At 37.0% G+C, this 22,491-nt stretch overlaps 1 protein-coding gene across 1 annotated transcript; it reads left to right on the top strand.

Annotated features, from left to right (window-relative positions):
• The first annotated feature begins 266 nt into the window (after positions 1-266).
• Positions 267-20,578, top strand: CIBAR1 (CBY1 interacting BAR domain containing 1). The gene is made up of 9 exons (XM_050329825.1): positions 267-346; positions 2,128-2,362; positions 3,988-4,056; positions 9,186-9,287; positions 11,188-11,193; positions 12,852-12,956; positions 14,200-14,313; positions 15,785-15,904; positions 19,775-20,578. Exons 1-9 carry the CDS (start codon positions 315-317, stop codon positions 19,877-19,879), a joined length of 888 nt encoding a protein of 295 aa, XP_050185782.1. The 5' UTR covers positions 267-314; the 3' UTR covers positions 19,880-20,578.
• The last annotated feature ends 1,913 nt before the right edge of the window (positions 20,579-22,491 follow it).

The raw sequence follows: 22,491 nt of genomic DNA, 5'->3' as shown, positions 1-22,491 counted from the left end.
GGGCTGCCCAGGGAAGTGGTGGAGTTGCCGTCTCTGTAGATGTTTAAGGAAAGACTGGACGTGGCACTCAGAGCCATGGTCTAGCTGACATGGTAGCGTTCGGTCACAGGTTGGGCTCCACGATCTCAGAGATCTTTTCCAACCTAACGGCTCCTGCGATGCCGTGAGTTCCCCCTCGGCGCCTCCCGGGGGCGGATCTGCCGCAGCCCGTCCCGCAGGCGGCGGGCGGTGTCCATGGAAACCGAGCGCACGCCGAGCGCCGCCTCCTTCCCTCCCTCCCTGCTTCCCGACGGGCCGCCGCCGCCACCGCCATCATGATGCTGCTGGGCCGCGGGCTGGACGCCAGGTACGGGGCGGGAGGCCCGGGGGAGCCCGGGGTGCTGCGGGGAAGGCGGCCCGGCCGCGGGCAGGGCTCCGGGGCCCGGCGCGGCGGTCGGAGGCCGATGCGGGCCCAGTCCCCGTTAGCGCATCGGCCCGCCCCGCGCGGTGGGGCCGCCTCTGCCTCCCTCCGGGAAAGGCCGCAAAACTTTTCTAGGCTTGGTGTGCTCTGCAAGGATGAAGTAATGATGTGTCGATATTTGGGCCTGTCGCGGATAATTTTGTGGCCAACTCTAAGCGATCGTGCAAAATGACGGGGGGATAAAAATTTTCACACCCCATATAAGGAACTGCAGTGTTTCGTGTCTCCAAATTAAATACGAGTTGCATGGGAGTATTGTGAGATCTGAATTGTAAAGGGGGTGAGGAAATGTGCTTAAGGCTTTCCCCCGGGAGGGGAACTTTCTGACATGAAGACCTTCCAAGAAAATAGGATGTACCTTTAACTGAAGATTTTATCACGTAGTATTAATTTTGAAAACCAACTTCTTTAGGACTTAATGAAATTCTTACTTTCCCACTCACTGGATGAAAACTTCCCTATTCAAATGGTTCTGTGCTCCAGCATGTTCTGGAGGACTAAACAACTTACTAGGATTTTTTTTTCCTTTAATGAAATCTCTTTCTAACAGCCCTCTAGAGTGCTTGCCATGAAGCAATGCAACTGGGTTTTTGCCCGTAGTGTAACTTTGGCCTGAAATACTTTTCCTGAAATAAAAATGTTCCTCGCTTGAATTGACTGCATTACTGTTCATTCTCAAAATACTAAATTTCTTCCGATTATTCTGATCTTCCTGTGTCCTGATAGGAAGTCAATATTTAAATATTGGTCAGCAATATTGAGGTAGCTTAAGGATATGAAGGAAGTTTTTGTTTCTGCCCCTTGCCAAGATAGTGGTGTAAGTGAATTCTCTTGCTGAGAATTCAAGCACTTCACATGAATAGTCTCATCTTTGACTATGGAGACTTCTTAGGTCCCAGTATATGGAAAGATAACTTATAGCTAAATTGCCTTGTAGCTGATTCAGTCTGTCAACAACTGGCATGAATTCACACAACCATCAAATGGTGTAGAAATATGAAAGCAAAATACAAAGTGAAATACATGAATTATTTGAATGACTCATCTAGGACATTAATAATGAAACATACAGGCATTTGGATCAAATTAATTAGACTTATGTAATTTAAAAGAAAATAATTTATTAGTGTAATGAACGTTCTTTCAGTGGTACAGACTGTTCACCTCTGTATTTGTGTCCATCCACTTTTCTTCTTTAATTGTCAGCAGTATTTATCCTTTGTGGTGCTGACCAGGAGCAGATTGGTTTTCATGATTTAAAAACCATTTAATACCTTTACAGTTTGTCCTCTGCTGCCTAATTTCTCCAGCCATTGACTTGCCAGTTTAGATTGCAGACTTGTGCAGGAAGCAGTGGTCTTGGGAAGGTCTTGACTGAGACTTCAGGTGTTACCACTCTGTCAGTAATTAATACCAATAGTAATAGTGAGCTTTTGCTTAAATACAGTAAGAAAACTTCCAAGCATATTTTTGTGATTTGCAGTTTCCTCTCTTGGATCTCTAAGTGTAAATTCTGCTTTTTTTTGTTTGTTTGTTTGTTTGTTACCCATTCATAAATAAACACATAGTACATCAGACTGTTACAATATTCTCTTTTTAAAAATAAATTTCTGGTTTGCACTGATTTGTGCCCTTCTTATTTTTAACTTATTTTTCTTTGTATCCAGGGACAATCAGACTAGACAAATACAAGATGCTGTTTCAAATGTGGAAAAACATTTTGGTGAATTATGCCAAATATTTGCTGGATATGTACGTAAAACTGCCAGACTACGAGACAAAGCAGATCTTCTAGTAAATGAAATATATGCATATGCAGCCACAGAGACACCAAACTTAAAAGTTGGACTGAAAAACTTTGCAGATGCATTTTCCAGACTTCAGGATTATCGCCAGGCAGAGGTACAAAATTAAAGCTGTACATGTTGTATTTGCCATCTGAACTTTTCAGTTACTCCTCTGTGATTAAAAAGGGAAATATATACTCTGCAATGACAAGAAAAACATAGGAGAAAACACTTCTAAATATATTAACATCTGATCAGAGTAGGCTGCTAAAGTATTCATTATTTACTCCCCTAACAACTAATGAAAACTAATGAATGCAATTAGTCCTGTTGAAGTCAGCAAAACTATCCCTATGAACACTTAAAGTATTTGAGACGGAACAAGTTTTTTAATGGTCTTAGAGTTTGGATTGCGATTTATGGTTAATAAAGTGTTCTTTTTATTTGTGTGACTTGAGTTGTCTGGCAGCAGCTGAGGTAAAATCAGTCATTTTCCTTTTGTTGAGTCTTACCTGAAATAGTATGGAAGAGAATACTAACTGGAATCCTTCACTGGGCACTGATAGCCCCACTGAGATGCTGTCAGGGACCACTGTAGATTTCTTAAAGTTTGTAGTTTAACATTCAAAGTACAAACTTGATTTGGACAATGTGTGACTGTGTAGTCACATGTCTGCTAGATGAGTGAGAGTGTAAAGAAAGGTGTTTATGCCACTTACACATCTATCTGCAGGGCCAGTCAAACTGTAAGGTATGATGCAGGATTCCATATACTGCAATTTAGGACAAAATAAATTCATTCACATGGACTCAAACTAGCTTTTGGAGTATGTATCTATACGTTCAGTAGAGTGTAGAAAATTCCCATTTGTAGTTTTGAACAGCTAAGACCCACTATAATTCAAAAAAGAGACCAAAGTAACATGCACTTCATTCGGAGCTTTACTGCCCTAATCCTTTCTATTTTATTGGCAGTTCAAGTGAAATTGATTGACAGTGCACTGGTAGAGTATATAAAGGAAATATGTTTGCTCAGCTGGCATAAATTTTAGCCCAGTTTAGAGGGAACTTTACATTTCTAATAGAGGTATGCACCTTGTCCTGATCTGGCCCATCTGGCCCCTAAATCATTGGCAGCTTATGCTGGGGCTGCTTGGACAGTGTTATAAGGTTTGACAAGCAGGTCTTATCCTATTGTCTGTCTGACCATATGTAACTGTTTTTCTAAGTAGGAGACCTGAAACAAAAATTTAGATGCACTCATTTGTGAGAACATTTCTGCCTTTTACACACCCTGTTATTGGACGATGCTGTTTCCATTATTTTTAAGAAGTGTTGCATTTTGTACAATATATTTGATAGCAAAGATGGCTTAATCCGTAATCTATCAGTAAGTGTAGAGCAAATACATTGATTTTTAGATAGAAAGTTACAGATCTCCAAGATGCAGAGTTTGATGCATTTAGTACTCAGTTGTTAGAATCTCAGTGTTTCGTTTATCCTGATGGGTTTCCAATTAAGGAAAAAGTAATTCCACTAGAAATCAGCTTGATCTCCTCAAAATACAAATTGTTTATTGGCTAATATACTTGACTGTAGTTTTTACAATATTTTTAAAACTATCCCACTATTTTTTCAGCATATATGGACTAATTCCTAATAAGATGAGTCACAATTGTTTCCTGTTTCTGCACATCATAGATATGGATGATTCTAGTGGCCTTGTGATTTCTTTTGTAGGTCGACAGGCTTGAAGCCAAGGTTGTTGAACCTCTGAAATGTTACGGGACCATAGTGAAACTTAAAAGGGTAGGTTAAACATCTGTTTTCTCACAAGGCACATTTCAGTGTTCTGGCTGCTCAGTTGAAAACTTCTGCTTTCGGGGGGAGTGGTGCTGATATTTCATATTGCAATAATCAGTCTAACTTAATTATGTAGTAATACATCTAAATTGAAGATATATATATGTTGGAGAAAAAAGCTTTGGTGTGAAGACAAGGATATTCAGGCTCTTTGAGCACAAACAAATGCTAAAAATAGGCATTGTGGATAGTGTAAAACTTCTTGGATAGTGTAAATAATGTCATTTATTATTGTTGGGATTTTTTATTATTATGATTATGATTATTACTTCTATTATTCAGATTTCCAAAAGGTGAATTATATGTAATACTTTTGCCTCTTAGTCATCAATATGCTGCCTTTAGCAACTTTTCTGACTCAGAATTCCATTCTACATTAAAGTTCGTAATTTAGAAGACACATTTGAAGCTGATACACAGGTAGTGGCCTAAATCCCTCTCTGTCCTATTAAGTCATCATGATTACCTAAAGATACACAAAAATCTGAGGTCTCTTCATTCACTATATTTTAGAAACAGTGTTTATAGGGATTTGAAATGTTCCCTTAAAATATCTGTAAGTTTCTTTTCTCCAGGAGGGATAAGCTTGAGCAAGTAACTTTCAATAAGCAGATACTAGTTTATAGGACAAAAGTAGATCTTCATAATACTTGTGTATTACACATAGAATACCTTAATCCTGTAAACTCAAATCTGTAATTGATGTATATCTGTATCATAGTCTATATAAATCAAAGTATTAAATTATTATTCTTTGATGATATTTTACATACCAAAGTCTTACAGTGTGTTCATTATGGTTAATTTGAGCATGTTGTGGCATTGCATCTCAAACTAGCATTTTTCATATGTTCTTGTTCTGTATCTTTTCCATATGGTGAAGAACCGAGTACAGTGTTTGGAACTTACTCCCCAGCTACCTCACTTGGAGGTTGGAGAAACAATTGTGAAGGAAATGCATCCTGCACTTGAGCGGGATTACATGTGGTGGTCCTTAGCAGAGTTGTAGAGTATAGAGCCTAGAATCTGGTATTCTAATAGTCATTATAAAACCCAGTTCGTGAGATCTAGATCTGAGTGTTCCATGGGATATAAATGATGAGGGTGGAAGACAAGCTTCATGTGTTTGTGGCAGTATGGTTGCTGAGGAGACACAGTGCACTACAGCAGTGCCTGGGTTTTGCAGAGCATTGAAGGAACGGTCTCTTGAGGTGCATTGCCACTGATAGCCAGTAATGCTGAGGACAGAAGCAACTGAAGCCAAGTCATCCCTTGCAACAGTGAATGGCATTTCCTGTTGTCTTTGCCTTTCAGAATGCCAGAAAGCATTGCATAATATTTATTTCAGCTACAGTGAGGAGTACAAGAGCATTCTTAAACTCTAGGTGGGATTAACTATTTTATCAACACACCTTTGAACTAAGGTTTTGCTAAAGACGTAGGCCATTAAATGGTTATTTTTTTCCCCATTGCACATTAACCATAAGCTGTGGTTAAAATTTCAGCTGTCTGGTCTTCACTTATCGTCTCTAAACACTGGGACATCTTTAGTGAAAAAGAAAGTTTTGTGACTCAAATTTCGCACAAGGTGTAGGACTGCTTTACCTGTAACTACCTTAGCTGAGTAAAACCTGTTAGAACATGTCATTATAGCACTTTGAATAAAGGGAATGTTCTCACTGCTGCTCACTTATTGGAACTGTTCCAGGATGCACACAAGAGTATTTCTGTGCTTTATCTAAAAAGGACTGTTGCTATTTCTGTGGCATAAGACATCAGCATCCTATGCTACTAAATGCTTTAAAGAGGCCCAGATAATCAGAGTAGTGTTGTCCTTTAACTGCTAATGCAATAAAATTGTTTCATTCACTTGTTCCAGTTTATGATGCCAAATAGCTTGTCAGTGGATGTTAATATAATGTTCTTGTTCTGTAATGCAGCTTAAATGTAGGATTTTAGGATTTCTTTCTGTTTCACTGTTCTCTATATCAATCTTCACTTTTCTGCTTTTTGGCAACTCTGTTCCTGGCTCCTTTTCTTCATATAAAACAGGACATCATAAAACCAAGGTGATCCACGTGCAGAAGAAAGGATTGGTTTGCTTTAATAACTTCAGTGACTGAAGCAGGTAACAGTACAGTGATGAGGCTCTGCCAGCTCATTGTCTGGTGGACAGACTGTAGCTGTACTTCTCTATGGCTTGAAATTAGATGGGTGACCAGAGTTCTTACGTGTGACTTGAATTCATAGTTAAAAGCCAGAGGGACTATGAATAATTTTCTGTTCTCTCTATCTGCCCTTTGACTCATTGCCTATTCCATTCCATTTCTCCTCGAGTGTAATTAAAGCATATTTTCCAAAAATATGTCAAAGCTTGGTCTGAAGACACTGAAGGGGCATGTAGGACTGTTTGTGGTAGTAAGTGGTGAGTTTGTGGTGTATTGTTTTAAATGAAAGACTTCTCCTAATCTCTGATTCTTGTTATATGTTCCACTGAGATGAAAGAGCTCTGTAATGCTCTGGGTTTTTTTCTGAATAAAGGTATTTAGATGCTAGTAAAACCAATCTTTCATTTTTTTTCTGTTAGTTAATAATGTACACCTTGATTCCTTCACCGTAATCACATTTTCCCCAGCTTTTTAATATTTTTACAGGGTTTTTTTCTGCACCCTTTTCAGTTTTTCAGTATATTAGACAAAATGTGCATGTAACTGTGCCCTACTTTTATATGTCCAAAACTTGTGTATAGCTTCACCAGTGTGGCCACAGTAGTGCTAACTCTTTATCAGGTATTGGCTAGTAGAGAAGTGTGTTTCATGGTGGCTGAGGCTACAGAAAACAGAGGTAGAGGAGGGAACTCTATTATTAGTATTTCCAAAGTCACTACATGCTAGGAAGAAAATACTGAATTTTATAACAACTCTAGAACTTTGCATCCTGAAGTATATGAAAGTCAGAACCCTTTCAGCCTCAGCTTTAAATGTGATTGACTGTTTTAGATGGGCCTGGAATTCAGTGCTGTTAACAGGCTTTAGTCATTAAACAACACTAAACATGCAGCTGTGACAGTTAGGTACAAATCTGTTTTGTTCTATAAAAAAAAAATAATTTTTCTCTTTCTCTACCTTTAAAGTTTAAAACTCAAAACAATAAAACAATTAAAAAAATTCTATTATTGCTTTTCTTGCAGCTTCATGGTTTTGATAAAGGGAAAGCCCTTTCCAGCAATGTTTTGGATGACCTTAAAGGTGGTGTAAATTCCCTTCTGAAAGAACAGCAGTAAAATTAGTTTTGATGGGGTAAAGATACAAGAGTTTTTATTATCAGAAACCAGCTTTGTCCCCCCAAAGGGGAAGCAAAATGAGTCATACACAAGGACATACAGACAGACAGTAAAGACAGAAACAAAGAAGAAACTGTGTTTTTTGACCCTGACCTCATGTACAGACTCATTATTGAAGGAACACAGCACTGTGAAACTTGGTGCGCTTGTGCTTGTCACTGACAAGTGATCTGGTCACAGGGTCACAAAACTTGCTGAAAGACACATCTTTGGTTGCATATCCTTCTGGGTAAAGGAGACATACAAGCATATTAAAATTCTGAAATCCAAGGAAGGAACATAGACTACTTCCTAATACGATAGTTTCTAATAGCCCTAATTCCCTCCATTCTGAAGTAGTGGATAAATGGGAACTGGTATTTTTAGAAAAAAAAATTGTTTGAAATGCATACCTAACTTCTGGCTCAGATTTTTTTAAGACTTTTGGCTATATTTCTGCTTGTTCTAAACTACTGCTCCTTTAAATTGAAGCCATCAAAGTGTATGTCATTTCTGATACCAGGATCAGGGAAGTCATAAATATCTGACTGATAATCTTAGATCCCATGAATGCTAAACACTCTGCAAAACACAGTTTTATAGCATGAACAAAAATTCGAGACTGGTAGGTAAACATGCTTAAATTGTCAGAGGTCTCTGTAGAAGTACATCCTTTGGAAATGAGGAGCAAAAATATTTATCAGCAGTTTCTGCCTTTTCTATAGTAAGTTTCATCTTCTCCAGCTACATCGTTACTAGGTTGTGTCTTGTTTCCAGTGGTTTTGAACACCTTACTAACTGCATATATAAAAATATGCAGTTCAACCCTTTCAGCCATAGATTTTATATGGTACCTTGAAATCTGTGTAGCGTAGAATTATAGAGTCGTTAAGGTTGAAAAAGACCTCTAAGATCATCCAGCCGTTAGCCCAGCACCACCATGTTCACCACTGAACCATGTCCACATCTTTTTGAACACTTCCAGGAATGGTGATTGTACCATTTCCCTGGGTATAGCCTATTCCAATGACTGACCACCCCTTCAGTTAAAAACATTTTCCTAATATTTAATCTAAACCTCTCCTGGTGCAGCTTAAGACTGTGTCCTCTTATCCTGTCACTTGTTGCCTGGGAGAGGATACCAACCCCCACCTGGCTACAACCTCCTTTCAGGGAGCTGTAGGGAGCGATAAGGTCCCCCATGAGCCTCCTTTTTTCCAACCTGAACACCTCCAACTCCCTCAGCCTCTACTCATCAAACTTGTGTTCCAGACCCTTTACCAGCTCTGCTGTCCTCTGGACCGGTGACAGCAGTTACGTTTTCTTCATAACTTCTGACTGGTACTGGCTGCTTCCTGCTTTGTTATTTTTCTTACTGATATATTTGATGCCACTTTTTATTTCTGAATGCCACCTTTATTCTAAGTCAGGAATGGGCCTGCCTTCTTACTGCTTTGGTGATCTCAGCTTTTGACCATCTGCTATACTTGTCATGAAAAGCTGTGAATATATTTTTCTTCCCCACATTTTAAATTATAGTGCGTGCTATAGGGAGCTTGCAAGGTGCTAAACTCCCTTGGTCCCCACTGACTTCTCTTTCAGAGGATCAATTAACAAGATAAGATTTGTAAAATCTGGTTTTGTTTAAAGCAGAAGTTTTGTCTGTTTTCTAGGCAATGCATGTATGAAGGGAAGTATATTTTGTATTATCCTAGTTTTATGTCAAACATGTCTAAAACATTTTTATTTCCAGGATGATCTTAAAGCAACTTTAACAGCAAAGAACCGAGAAGCCAAGCAATTATCTCAGCTGGAAAAGACACGTCAGCGGAATCCATCAGATCTACACATTATTGTATCCTCTTTTTCTAGTCACGATGAGAAATATTTTTAAAATTTCTAGGGAATTAAACTATTGTGTTTAGAAAATAGTAAGAAAGTAGTAGTAGCAATAAGTCTTCTTAGAGGGATTATCTCCAATGTCGAAGCTCCTCTTAAACTTTATGATGAGTTACAGCTTACAATAGCTGCTTTGTTACTTCTTTTTGAATTGAACAGAAACTATTAATTATTTGATATGTTTATGCAGGAGAGGTAGGCATAGTTTACTAGGAATTTGGAAGTTTTTGAAAATAAGTGTAATCAGACAACTTCTTTTTTATTTCTGTAGATTTCTTGTTTTATTGTTTTTCTTCCTGTCATTTTGGTAGTTGTGCTTCCTTGTACCTAGATGGGGTATGAGTTTCCTCCAGCTACATGATGAAGTGTGAAAGGAAAAGTTGTTATTCTGTTAGTAGAATACTCAACTAGACTTTTCCTTTCCAAACACCACTCACCTTCCCCAGTATACAGAATTTCCATTAAAATCTCATTGAAGTCTCAAATTCTGAAGCAATCAGAATACAGAAAAGGCCAAAATAAAGGGGATCAAGGCAATGCTACTTCAGTCCCTTTATGCCTACATATTATGTTAAAGCATTTTAAGTTCATGATGATATGCTGTTTACTTTTTATGACACTCTAGTGCTGGAGTCAGGAGTTAAGCAGTCCTATCCTTAGTTGGATTTTATCAACTTTATTTCAGAAATTAGGATGTTTCTAGTGACTGGAGCGTGGGAGTATAGAAAGCGAAAATGATTGTGATGGTCAAATGCCACACAGGAGAATTACGTTTTATTTTTGCCGCCTCTGCCAAAGAATTCACATCTAATATTAATCAGATCAGTTAGATCAAGTGATGACTAATTTGAATGCCTTCTATAATAAAGACAGATGCATGTCAGCTATAGAGTTAGAACTTGAGCTGTGATGCAGAGTTCTTTTCTGTTGGAATTAAGGGAGTAAACTGGAACAGTAAGCTTTCTCCCCAGAGGGACACTGGTCCCATTTTCCTCCCTCTTGAGCAGTAGTTTTTTCATGGGAGTGTCGCTGGCACCTAGTTAATTTCTTCTTGTCTCTTTGCTAAGCTTCTCACAAACACACTTCTGTGGCTTAGCTTCTTGTAACACCTGTGTTTTCTGTAGTTAAAGCTTTGCCTGAAGAGTTACAAAATCTCAGTACAGTCGGGTTTTGCATATGGCCAAAGGCACCAAACTCTGCATAGTTGCATTTTAAAGTGATTGACACAAAATGTATGAAAAGGTATTAGGAGCAGGAATATGTTCTTTTGCTTTTGAGGATGTGTGCAGGTCCTGCTTTCAGGTCTCAGAGAGGCTTCACCATGCTAGAGCACAGTAGTTGGGCTCCTGCAATGCTTCTCTTATGGTCGAGCAACTGTGATGTTGCAGCAGCAAACAACTTTGGCCCCAGATAGCAAAGGATCTGCACTCACTCTCATCTTACAGAATGGGGGCGGGGTGGGGAGTAGTACAGCTTTGAAAAGAAAACATTACCAGATTTTTAAAAATATAAAAATACTTTTTTTTATATCAATTTTTTTTTGCCCTGAAATAGTCTACCTAAGTTGTCTAATTTTTTGTTTTGTGGGTTTTTTTTAATAAATAACCAAATCCTCAGTCCAAGTCGAACAGCTGTCCTGTTTTGGTCTGGATACTTGAATTCTAGCAAAGCCGTAACAAACTGTAATGTCTTTGAGCCAGAAGCTTCAGATAACATAATAGTAGCACTCAGTATACAGAAGTTTTGAAATAACTAAGTTAAATAGTTCACAGCATATTAAAAGCAGAAGTGAAAATGCATACTTTAATGAATATTCATTGTTACATTGCCCTTTTTTCCTTCACTAGTATTTCCAGACACAGGTGAGTGTTTAGAAGAGAAAATATCAAACTGCTGTTGTGCAAACTGTGGAGGCTCTGTGACTTTAGACATTTCACTCTACAACAGAGAGAATTCCTTCCCAAAGCATCTGTGCACAAAATCTGGCCAGTCTATTTAAGATGTGTTGAGAAGATGTATTTTATTATCATGGAAATAACGTACTGTATTTGTATGTGTAATGGCCGCTTATGCAACTTATGCTGCCTTCACTTACAGGGAGTAACTGTTTGAACTAATAGAGAATTCACAAAATGTCTTTTTTTACTCGGTTTCCCTCCTGTGTTTTGGGCAAAATCAAGAAAGAGAGGTGAACAGGTGACCTTATGTACTGATAAACATTGATACCAATTTTTTTTGCCCAGTAATGGCAGAATTGTGTCTGTGACTTAAAGCTGTTTTTGAAAGATTGTTTCCATTTGATAATCCTGTAATACAAGGTTATGAGATTGTAATCAAAGAAGTGAACAGAGCATGCCTTATGCCTTAGGTTTCCAAAAACTAGATCACAGGAACTGGGCCTGTGGTGTCTATTTAAAAAAAATTTCCTGTCTTAAGTTGCAGTTTTTTAGAAATGGGAAGAATCCTACAACTTGATCATAGAATACAATACTTGATCCATATACTATTTTCAAATCTCAGCACAAAATGGATTTGTGATGATACTTACTGAGCCTACATAAATTTAGACCCAAATTTTGTTGTCTTCAAGTGCAAGCTCTTACATCATTATTTTGTAGTAATATACAGTTTTCAGACTTGACACAACCAGAATAGTTTCAAGATCTTTATTTAAATGGTAGTGTGCATTTTTATAAAGTTCATAATTATATGTAATCAAAATAACTACCTACATGGTTTTTGCAGTAACAAAATAAGAAAAACTGTGTATTTATGTGTTAGGGATTGGTTGATGTGTCCCCATCCCAGTGCCCTGTTGAAGATGTTTTCTATAGAATATTTTAATAGTACAAAAATACTGAAAATATGAAATACCTGAAATGCTTTTGGATCTAGAAATTATAACAACTCTAGCCTGCCTATTGAGATATTGACAGGATAAATGCATTCGTTTTGGCTGCTGCTCTAATTGTCTTTTTAAATAATATATAAAAACTTAGTAAGATGAGGTTCAGGGCAGGACACTGCAAGAGATTCTTTAAGAACCAGCAGGTTGATCTGCACTTGAAAACAAGGGTGATCTTTTCTGCTCATCCACTGCACTGGCATTTCAGTCCTGCCTTCTCCTTTGAGCAAGCTTAAAAAAAAAATAACCAAAACAAACAAGAACTTTTCTGAAGAGTAAACCCTTGTGCTGGTTAAGTACCCAGACCCAGTCCCTGTGTTGTCAATGGGGTGTCAGGGCTGGCTCAGTTAAATTATCAGATAATTATTATGGAAAATGGATCAGGGCAGAGGGACTTTCCTGACTGGCTGCAGCTGGTCATTTTCCATGTTTCACATCCAAGTCACAACAGTGTAGGAGATAGCTTTATATGTTTATTAAACTACAGATTTACAAATAGTGTAACACAGATATGTAGTGTTTTGAAAACCCAGACTTCAATGTTTTCATGGCAATTGGAGCAAATAGCTTTGTATCAAATACAAGACTAATTTCACCTTGGTGTTACTTTACCAGGCTGAAAGTGAACTGCAGAGAGCGACACTGGATGCTACTCGAACAACTCGGCAATTAGAGGAAACTATTGATAATTTCGAGAAACAGAAGATAAAGGACATCAAAGTATGTGTGCTCACATTTCAGTATGTGACATCAATTTTATCTTGCACAGTAAAATGACTATAGTTAAGTCTTGGGCAAGATTAGCAACATTTAATATTCACTTAAATGCAAGTCTTGTATTCATGAATATTTCAAAATCATAGAATGGTTAGGGTTGGAAGGGACCTCTGGAGATCATCTAGTCCAACCCCCCTGCTAAGACAGGGTCACCTAAGGCAGGTTACACAGGAACATCCATAATCCAAATACGAGAAGATCTGAAATTAAAAAATCAGTTTATTATTCTTACAGTTTGTTGAATTCAAAATTTTTCTGTATCCAGTTGTTTAGTGTCTGCACCTTTCAAGAGCTACTGTATTCTACTTCACTGATAGCTGCATTTTTTCGTGGAATGATATGTGGATTAATATCAGCAGAATTAACAGAAATAGTGATAAGTGAATAATATATTTATCCATGCTGAAGTATGTGTACATTAGTGCAGTTAAAAGTTTTACTGATGCAAAAAGCACAAAATGTTCAGTGACTGCAAACAGTGAAAGCTTTAATTTCTCTCTTAATGTCAAACATTAAGTGGTATAAGTCCCAAAGACTACAGTGACTGAAAAACATTTGCATTATGTGATCTCATTTAATTATAAAATTGCTTTAGTGATTTTTTTTAGGGGGAAAGGGGAGGAGACACAGACTAAACAGGAAAGAATAAACATGGTTGAAAAACCCAACCAAACCAATCAGTACTTGATAGTGAAGTATTATGAAAAAGATTGTGATTTCTGAAGATGTCATAATTGGGGGGGGGTAAATATATAAGGAATACTTAATTATGTAAAATATATAATTATTTGTAAATTATAGATATGTATAGAATTTACAGATAACTTACCCCCAACCTGTTATAAACTATTGTCTTCAATAAAGCAAAAATCCACCAACTACATCTTGTAAATACATACTGGGGATTATTAAGTGTCTTTTCACCATGATGTTATTCCTAATGAGTCTCCTCTTCACTTTTCAAACGTTTACTTAGAATTTATAATTAAATAATAACAACTGCATAAGTCACAGCCCAGCCAGCATTTATGTTTAGTTTCTGAAATTCAGGTCTGACTGCTTAAAAGTACTACGCATTGTGCAGTTATATGTATCATAGAAATAACAAGTACAGAACTCAGTAATTTTTTGAAGTGGAAATGTACTTTACTGGATTAAAAAAATCTTTGTTTTCATTTGCTTTTAGAACATCTTTTCTGAATTTATAACTATTGAAATGTTGTTCCATGGGAAAGCTTTAGAGATATATACTGCTGCCTACCAAAATATCCAAAATATTGATGAAAATGAAGATTTGGAGGTAAGTGTGATGAAGATTTGCTTTTCAGTATACTTCCTACCTAAAAACAGTTTTCACACTTGGGCTATACATATCCCAGGCAGAAAAATGCAGCATTTTTCAGATTCCCAGAACAAACTTCTTTTGTATATCAAGCCTTTTTTTGCACTTCTCCAACAAAAGCATGCAGGTTTATAATCTCAGGGAACACAAACAGAACAACTGCAGTGGCCATCTAATCATTCTCACAAAACACAGGTGAGAGATTTTTTCGAAATTACCTGCGACTCCAAGCTCAGCTATTCAAAGTTCTTAAAGAACACCTCTGCAGTGAATCTTGCTGTAAAGATACGCATAGAGAAAATCTTACACAGCTCTGATCAGATGATCTAAAGACTAATTACTGCATTAAAAAGCTACTGGGTTTTTTTTTGTCTTGTGGCAGTCACCCTTTCTTTTCTATTGAGTTACAGTCTCTCTTTCCCAAGACTTGCTTTTCAGTCCTTTATTTATTCTTGCAGTTCTTCTGGATGTTGGGCCTTTAAACTGAGCATCACTGAAATGGACATTGTATATATATGTTCAGCTTGTCAAGAAAGTTGGATCATTTTCAGTCTTTTTCTGTAAATCTTGCCAGTCCTAATTTTATTTTGTCCATGACATAGCTCAGGACCAAGTATTCAGTTTGTGCAAGACACAAAAAATCATGATTCTTCAGTGGCAATCATATTTGAGACTACTTGGTAATTTAACTTCATTTAAACTATGCCATGGCAATCTTGTACTATTCTAGTTTCACAATTAAAATGTCATGTGGCACCAATTCAGAAAAATCCTTTAAGTCAATACTTTGTCTTTCACAAGCAAATTTCTAATCTCATTTTAAATTTCCTGTTAATTGGACAATTATTTACTTTCCATAAAAATACTGACTGTAATTTGCCATCTCCTTGACTTTATTAAAGTCTTGCATGAATAGCTTTATGGGTTATTAGAAATAACTTGCAAAAAGAATTGATTGACAGTCTTCTCTGTATTCTGAGAGGTTTCCCAAATTTTTCTCAAGCTGTGCATCTCCTGAACATTTCAAGTAAAATTTTTTTGATGCAGCTGTGACTGTCAGCAAGGATTTACTTGTGAAGGGGCTAAAAGCTCATCTTTCTGAGAAATGGAGAACCTGAAGCAGTTGCTGGGGTTCATACCTCTAGGTTGGCCTGAAACTCCACTACATATCCTGGTGAGAAAGCATTGCAGTTTTCCAAGTGTAAATGCCCTCAAGTCTCTGAAGAATGTTTACTTTGACCACATAAGTTTGTTATGTGTCTCAGGTTGAGAAAGGATGTTGTTTCAGCTAAAAGTGATCAATACAGACAACAGACCTAGATCAGGTTTCATTGTCCAATGCTGCATTTCTGCTAGCTTCAGTCTAGGTGATTCTTAGCTTGCAAGCTGTATCATGGTACCCGAGTCACAGCTTTCTCCATTTCAACAGGTTTTTCGGAGCTCACTTTATCCATCGGACTATCAGTCTCGCCTAGACATAGTTCGTGCAAATTCCAAGTCCCCCCTGCAAAGAACTGCCTCCTCAAAATCTTCACTGAGGACAGTACAGGTAAGAAAGAAAAATTACATGTTACAATCACTGTATTAAAGCTCTGCTTAGGATAGTATTTTAGCTAATGCGCATGGATCCACTATCTTCACTCAGTTCAGGACAGCCAGAAAGGTTAAGAAAATTCCAAGAGTATAAATATCATATTAAGCTCTTACTAATGCAGCTTTATCATTTGAGAGAAAAAAAATCAGCTTTTAAAGCTGTGTTGCTTACTTTTGAAAAATGCCATTTCCAGCGATACTGTTTCTTCTATCAACAAAATGTTTTTCTTGCAGAGAAAAACATTTAGGAGCTTATTTGAAAAGGAAGTGACATTCTTTAAATAACACTTGCGTATTCTTAGTCTCAGTATCAGATTCTGGAGTGTGATTTCTCTGCCAGATCCTAACTCAGATTAGTGATATCTTGTAGCAGCAGAGCAAACCCATGACCAACAAACCTTTCCTTTTATACTGTGAAAATTCAGAGCAAGTGAGGAAAAAGAGGATGATAAAAATGAGTGAAATAAATGGAAACAGTACCACTGTTTTTGGACCACCTACCTTGCAATAATCTTTGGCACTTGTTTGCATCAGTAAACTTGCAGATACTGCAAAATGGGTTAATTATTTTTTCTTTATTACAGCTGTAATCCTGTAACTATGATGATTCTTACCAGTGTTTCAGTTAAGACAAAGATAGCCACATTTAAAATGTACATGTTTTATTTTTCTTCTTTGGATAGAATCATGCATTGATATTGTAATAAGGAAAAGTTTTTTTGACTTCATACACACTTTACACCTTCTCAGTACAGAAAGGATCAATTATTATAGTTCAGCTATTCTGTTGAAAGTGAGTTGAATCATCTGAAAAGATAAAAGAACCCAGTGATTCAGTGCATGAAATACAGCCTGAACTCTGAGTAACCCACCAGTCTCTATCAAACAAGCAAATTTCATGTTCAAGCTACTTCAAAAAATGTGAGAGAGAAAAAACCCAAAGCAACAGGAAAGTGAGTGTATGTACACTGTGATTATTCCCAGAGATGGCATGGAACTCCATTCTGACTAACTTGCAAGTTTACCTAGACCTCTCTCTTAGTTATAACTTCAGGTGTTAATGTTCTCATAACATCTCATTGGAATATCTGAAAAGAACAGGAGGTCATCGAGATCTAAAGGAAAACTCCAATACATTTCAAAATAACATCATCTTACTTGGCTGCGCAGTGTATCTGCAGAGGATCATATGGCAGAAAAAAAGGAGTGGAACACCCTCCTAATGTAGTCACTACAGGGCAGTCAAGAAGGGGCAGGCAGCCTATTCCACACACTCCCCATGTTGCCCTTTCTGATTCTGCAAATAGTGTGTTTTGAATTGCACTAAGGGCTCTAATCTCTGGTACCCACCAAACATCTCATGAGAGAAAAAAAGCGCCGTATTCAGAAAAACCTTCAGGTGACTTGTTTTATCTTTTCTGGGGATCTTTCACTCCCAAATTTTTCACAAGTCTAGTTTCCTGCTACACAGTTATCCCTTACTAACTACAAGGCAGCACTTTACAATTTCCAGTGCAAAGCAACATAAACAATATGGTAAGCAGTTCACAGAATCACTCAGCCGAGGGTTGTGGGGCGGGGGAGGACAGACACATACATGCCAGCACTAACCCGTAGGTGGGGGACGGTGGGGGAAGTCACTGCATACGAGATGGAATAAACTGTGACAGTAACACAGTTCAGGTCTTTCAGAAGATTTAAGGCATACCATCCTTGAATTTATTTCTGGTTCTGTGGACTAACTTTCTGTATTATTTCTATATTAAAAATCTAAACTAGTCCTTGAGCTTGATACATTGTTCACAAAGAGCTACCTCCTTCATTTTGCACTTTACTTTGCAATTTAGCCTATCATTTTCTTTTAATGATTCAAATTGGTATATGCTGTATTTTTAGAACTATAGCAGAAGAAAATAACATTCAAATCATTTAAATCAAACTTAACTACGTAAGGTTTATCTACATGCGCTTAATATAACAAAGTGCTTTGCACTGACTCTCTAGGACAGCAAAGTATCATTCTAAAAGTTATTGAAAATGTCTGCATCTGAATGCTCCAACACTGCCCACTGCCCAAGACATGAAGAAAAGATTGCCATGCTTTCTCTAGTAACACCTGCAGTGAAACATGGAGCTGAACAGCTTAAACAAGAACAGTCATCACACCTACATGCAAACTCATAGAATTAATCTTCACATAAAATTATTTATGAGCAACAAACTATCAGATTTCTTTTATTATTATTTTAAATTTTTTTGGCATGAAGTAATCAGAAATTAAATTTTCAGGTACTAGTATGTTCTAGTTCTGTGGCACGATACGGTGGATTTAAACTGCCTAATTTCCTTACAACCATCAGTGATAACATATAATGTACTATTTAATTACTTACATCATGGTGAGAGGTATTTGAAGAGTGAACACAAAAAGGCCATAAAGCCAAAACCAACACCTCTTATTTCAGGAAAGGGGAAGGGAGAGCTTTTCTTCAGACATATGATGCAAGTTCCATTTAAGAATTTCAGATACTCTTAACTAGAAAAAAACCAGGAAAATTAGTCTATCCAATTGAAATGACACTACCTTAACAAGGCCAATCTGCAGCATTCCTTGATCTCCAATTACAAATCAGTGTCATTGTCTTTTTTTTTCCTTTCACAGAATGAGATTGCTGTTTTAGGCATTTCAGCTCAAGTTAACCCAGCTTCATCCGATGATTAAGTGTGTTTTCTATTATGTTCAGAAATTTGTAAGCGAGCGTTTGCTTGAAGCTAAAGTATGTGCTTTGTGAGCATTAACAAGACTAAAGATTTTTCTGCTTTCATTAGTTCAATGATTGCAGTTTGCTTTATGCACACACAATCTTGTGTTACATACATGGCTGTATGAATTATAACATCTCAGAAGTCAATTTAATAATGAGCATTTAAGGACTTTTAAAATAAGGGGCTGTTTAAAAAAAAGACAAGTTTTGTCTTCAATACAGAAGTTTTATTATATCACTGTATGTGAGAAAACACAGAAAATATAACCAAAATTAGAGATGCAGATGCTCTTAGAGAACTGCTGAACCTGAAATCATTTTTCAAAAGCATTCGAGATGACTTGGATAACTATCTTTAATGTTCCCTTTCTCATGGGGAAAGAAAAAGAACGCCATATATCCTACATTAAATTGTAAATGTTGCATCGTCTGTGAAGAATCTATCTTCAATAGGAATTAGACTGAACCCTCATTAGAAAAAAGTACAGACTGCAGAGTCTGCCAGATGAGATGAAAGCTTGGCAGCTGGCACTTGTTTTTAATGTTTGATGAACCAAAGAAAGGAGACTAATGTCATTCTGAAGGGCAAGCACTGATGGGCAGGGAAAGAAGTTCATCTGTGAATGAAGACTTTTAATAAAGTTTGTCTACTTCATTCTCAAAAAAACCAAACCTAGAGCAGCATAGTTTTGAACTGATGTCTTCAAGACAAGATTAGGCCCTAATACTCATCTTCAGCCTGCTGTCTCAACAGCCAACCCAAGAACAAGCATCTTGTTGATTTTTAGCATTAATTGGATCAAAGTATAGTTTTCCCAATCCTATAATAGTTGTCATGACTATGGGGATTTTTTTAGCTTTTAAAAATCATTACAGTATTTTTATTCTGTGCCATGTATCTTTCCATTGGCTTGCATGTTATGAAGGGTTAAGGGACAAACAACTTACGCTCTGCCCCAAACAAAAAACTATAAATAGACTGGAAATGCCAACATATAATTGTTTTTTCTTTGAGCAGAACAAACACTAGATTTACTTCTGTTGGATTTTTGTTTTGGCAGATTTCCCGCAGTATGCAAAGAAAAGATGAAGAGGAGGAGGAAGATGAGGATGAGGAAGAGGAGGATGATGAGGAGGAATTTGATGCTACTAAGGAAGTGAGATAACAAAGCTGTTCTAAGAGGGGGTTTTTTATTAAGGGGGAAAAAATCCCTTTACCTAAAGGCTTTTGTGTGTTAAAATTTCACTGAGGCTGTATATTTAAAATTCTAACAGGAACAAGAATCAGCACTAATTCTACAGTGCCAGACAACAAATGACCAGTTTCAAAGAATGGAACAAAATCTGCTGAAAATGGACAATTTCAGTAGTTAGAAAATGAAATATTTAAATAGAATCCTGTATTATATTTGCATAAATGTTGTATTGCAGTCACATATTTGCTTAAACTTACATAAACAGTGTCCAAAAACTGCACTAAGCTGACAAGCAATTATGAACATAAGGGTTTGCTGGTTACTTTGCCAATATATTACCTTGTTCTTTAGCTAAACACCTATTCCATTTAGTAAGTCCTCTAGCTGTACCTGTCATAATTGGGTTTATACATCCTAAATTAATTGTAGTAAACAAGAAACTGTTTGCAGCAACAGCATTTTAAGATTTCACTGTTACCCACCTTGGATTGCAGATGGCAGGGTGAGGTGTATTGTTTTCTCGTTTTCATTTTCCTCAGGCTTTCCTCAGGCTAAGATGACTTGATTCCTTTACACATACAGAATGAATGCTCACAAATAAGGACCGAGCCCAGTGTCTACGTTTAATGCTGCTTTGCTTTAAATAAAAGTGCCTTCATTATAAAATTAGTGGATATTTTATGCAGTTGGTGTTTATTACATTAGCTGACGTGCTATATATAGTTCAAATTTCATGTGTTTAACTACATGATTCAGTTACTGATTCCATCAAACACACAAGAAATTACACATTTTGAGTGTAATTTCGTATTCTGTTTGGAGATGGTGATACACATGTTCATTTTTTTTAATAGTGTACAGTTGTCTGCCAGAAAGCTGCTACCACACTGTTCAGCTTTAGTTAAAGAACAAACGCATGCATAAATATAGACTTGGAACTTGTTGCTGGGAAAAAAATTTTAAATTATGGAAATAAACCAAAAAGTGCATTTATAGTATTGATGCTGCCTTTTTCCACTGATGCAAAATATGCAATGCATACCTATTCTGATGTGAAAGAACCAGGTTTCGCCAAAAACTAACGTGATGAAAACGTCACAATAAAAGGTTCTGTTTTAAACCCAAAAAATAATTTTACACCAGAATTACATACTATTGACAAGGAGTAAATACGAAGGAGTACAATTTTAAAAGTATCTAGGTAACCGATTCCCATCTATTTCAGCAACTAAGGTGCTTAAATAAATATTTGTATCACAGCATCAGAATTATGGTGTTCACCACTTTACCATTTCATACTCAATGAAGTAGTCCATCTCCAAAACAGATGGCAAACTTCATAACAATACCAGGTTTTCATATCATATACATATATGCAAATAGTGATTATTTGTGTACTATGCCTTGAAAGGAATGCTGAAAAAAGGCAGCCATGTTCAATTAATTCCCCCCTAAAACATTAGCAGCTAGGGTAAGAATGAGGGGTTTGTTTTCCTGAGCAGCTTCAAATTCCTTCTCACTACCTCACAAAAAAAGTCAACTTCAGGAATTACAAAGTTCCAGAACAGGAGAAATAGTGTGGGGCAACTTTGTCCTGCGTGTATGATGTCTTAAGTTTGCATGTTGCACAGCAGTTGTGTGACCTTGAAACTACAGATGAAAAGTCCCTGATTAAAATACTTTAGAGCCAGAATAATTTATAACATAATTACAGAATTAAAAGATACTTCTGCAAAGATTTTTCTCGTGGCAGAAGTGCTTGCTGCAAGACTGACATTACCCACTAACATATATTTTTGACTACTGACACCTAGACAATGTAGGCTTGTATCCATTCTTGCTAAGACTATTTTGCCACTGTTGAAAATGCTGGCACATTCCTTTTGGGATTAAGGGTTATCTTCTTCTAAACAGACTGTGCTGTTACAGCTTCCCTGAACACCTCAAGCTGCTTCAGTAGGTGATCACTATTTCTAGTTCTTGACAATAGAGACTGTTCTCCTTTACATCAGAATTTTTGGGCAATAATAGCAAAAGCAACTTCAGAGAAGGCATAACTAAGGAAACTTGCTGTGCTTTATATCAACATCACAAATGCAGCATTTCATTTGTTCTTCTTTTACTATGTGGATGATACTTAAAAAGGAAGAAGAGTATTTCAAGTCATGTAATTATAAGATGGCTTCTGATTTGTCCATTGTACCAAAAGTACAGTGCCTTCAAGCCATTAAACATCTAAAGTTATATAACCCTATTATCAGGAAATGCTGCCACCACACCATGCATGTGTACCACCTATTCAGCCAGAATCAGAATATAATGTCTGTATCACATCCCAGGGGGAAAAGGGAGACAGAAAAGGATAGACACATACAGAACCAAAACGCCAATCAGAGAACAGCTATAAACTAAGAATCAACTATTCTAGTAACCTTATTATTTCACTGATATACTGGCATCCCTTCCCAAATTCCCTACGCTTCAAGTTCATCTGTATATACTTTGAACACGGCTTTTGTATTTATAAACCTTGAAAATATAATTATTTCTTTGGCCTGTCAATCAAACATTTCAGATAAACT

Source organism: Myiozetetes cayanensis, unplaced genomic scaffold (genome assembly GCF_022539395.1).
Source record: "Myiozetetes cayanensis isolate MyiCay16 unplaced genomic scaffold, myiCay2020 scf1, whole genome shotgun sequence".
Lineage (NCBI taxonomy): Eukaryota > Metazoa > Chordata > Aves > Passeriformes > Tyrannidae > Myiozetetes > Myiozetetes cayanensis.
This window is presented reverse-complemented; position numbering and strand designations above follow the sequence as displayed.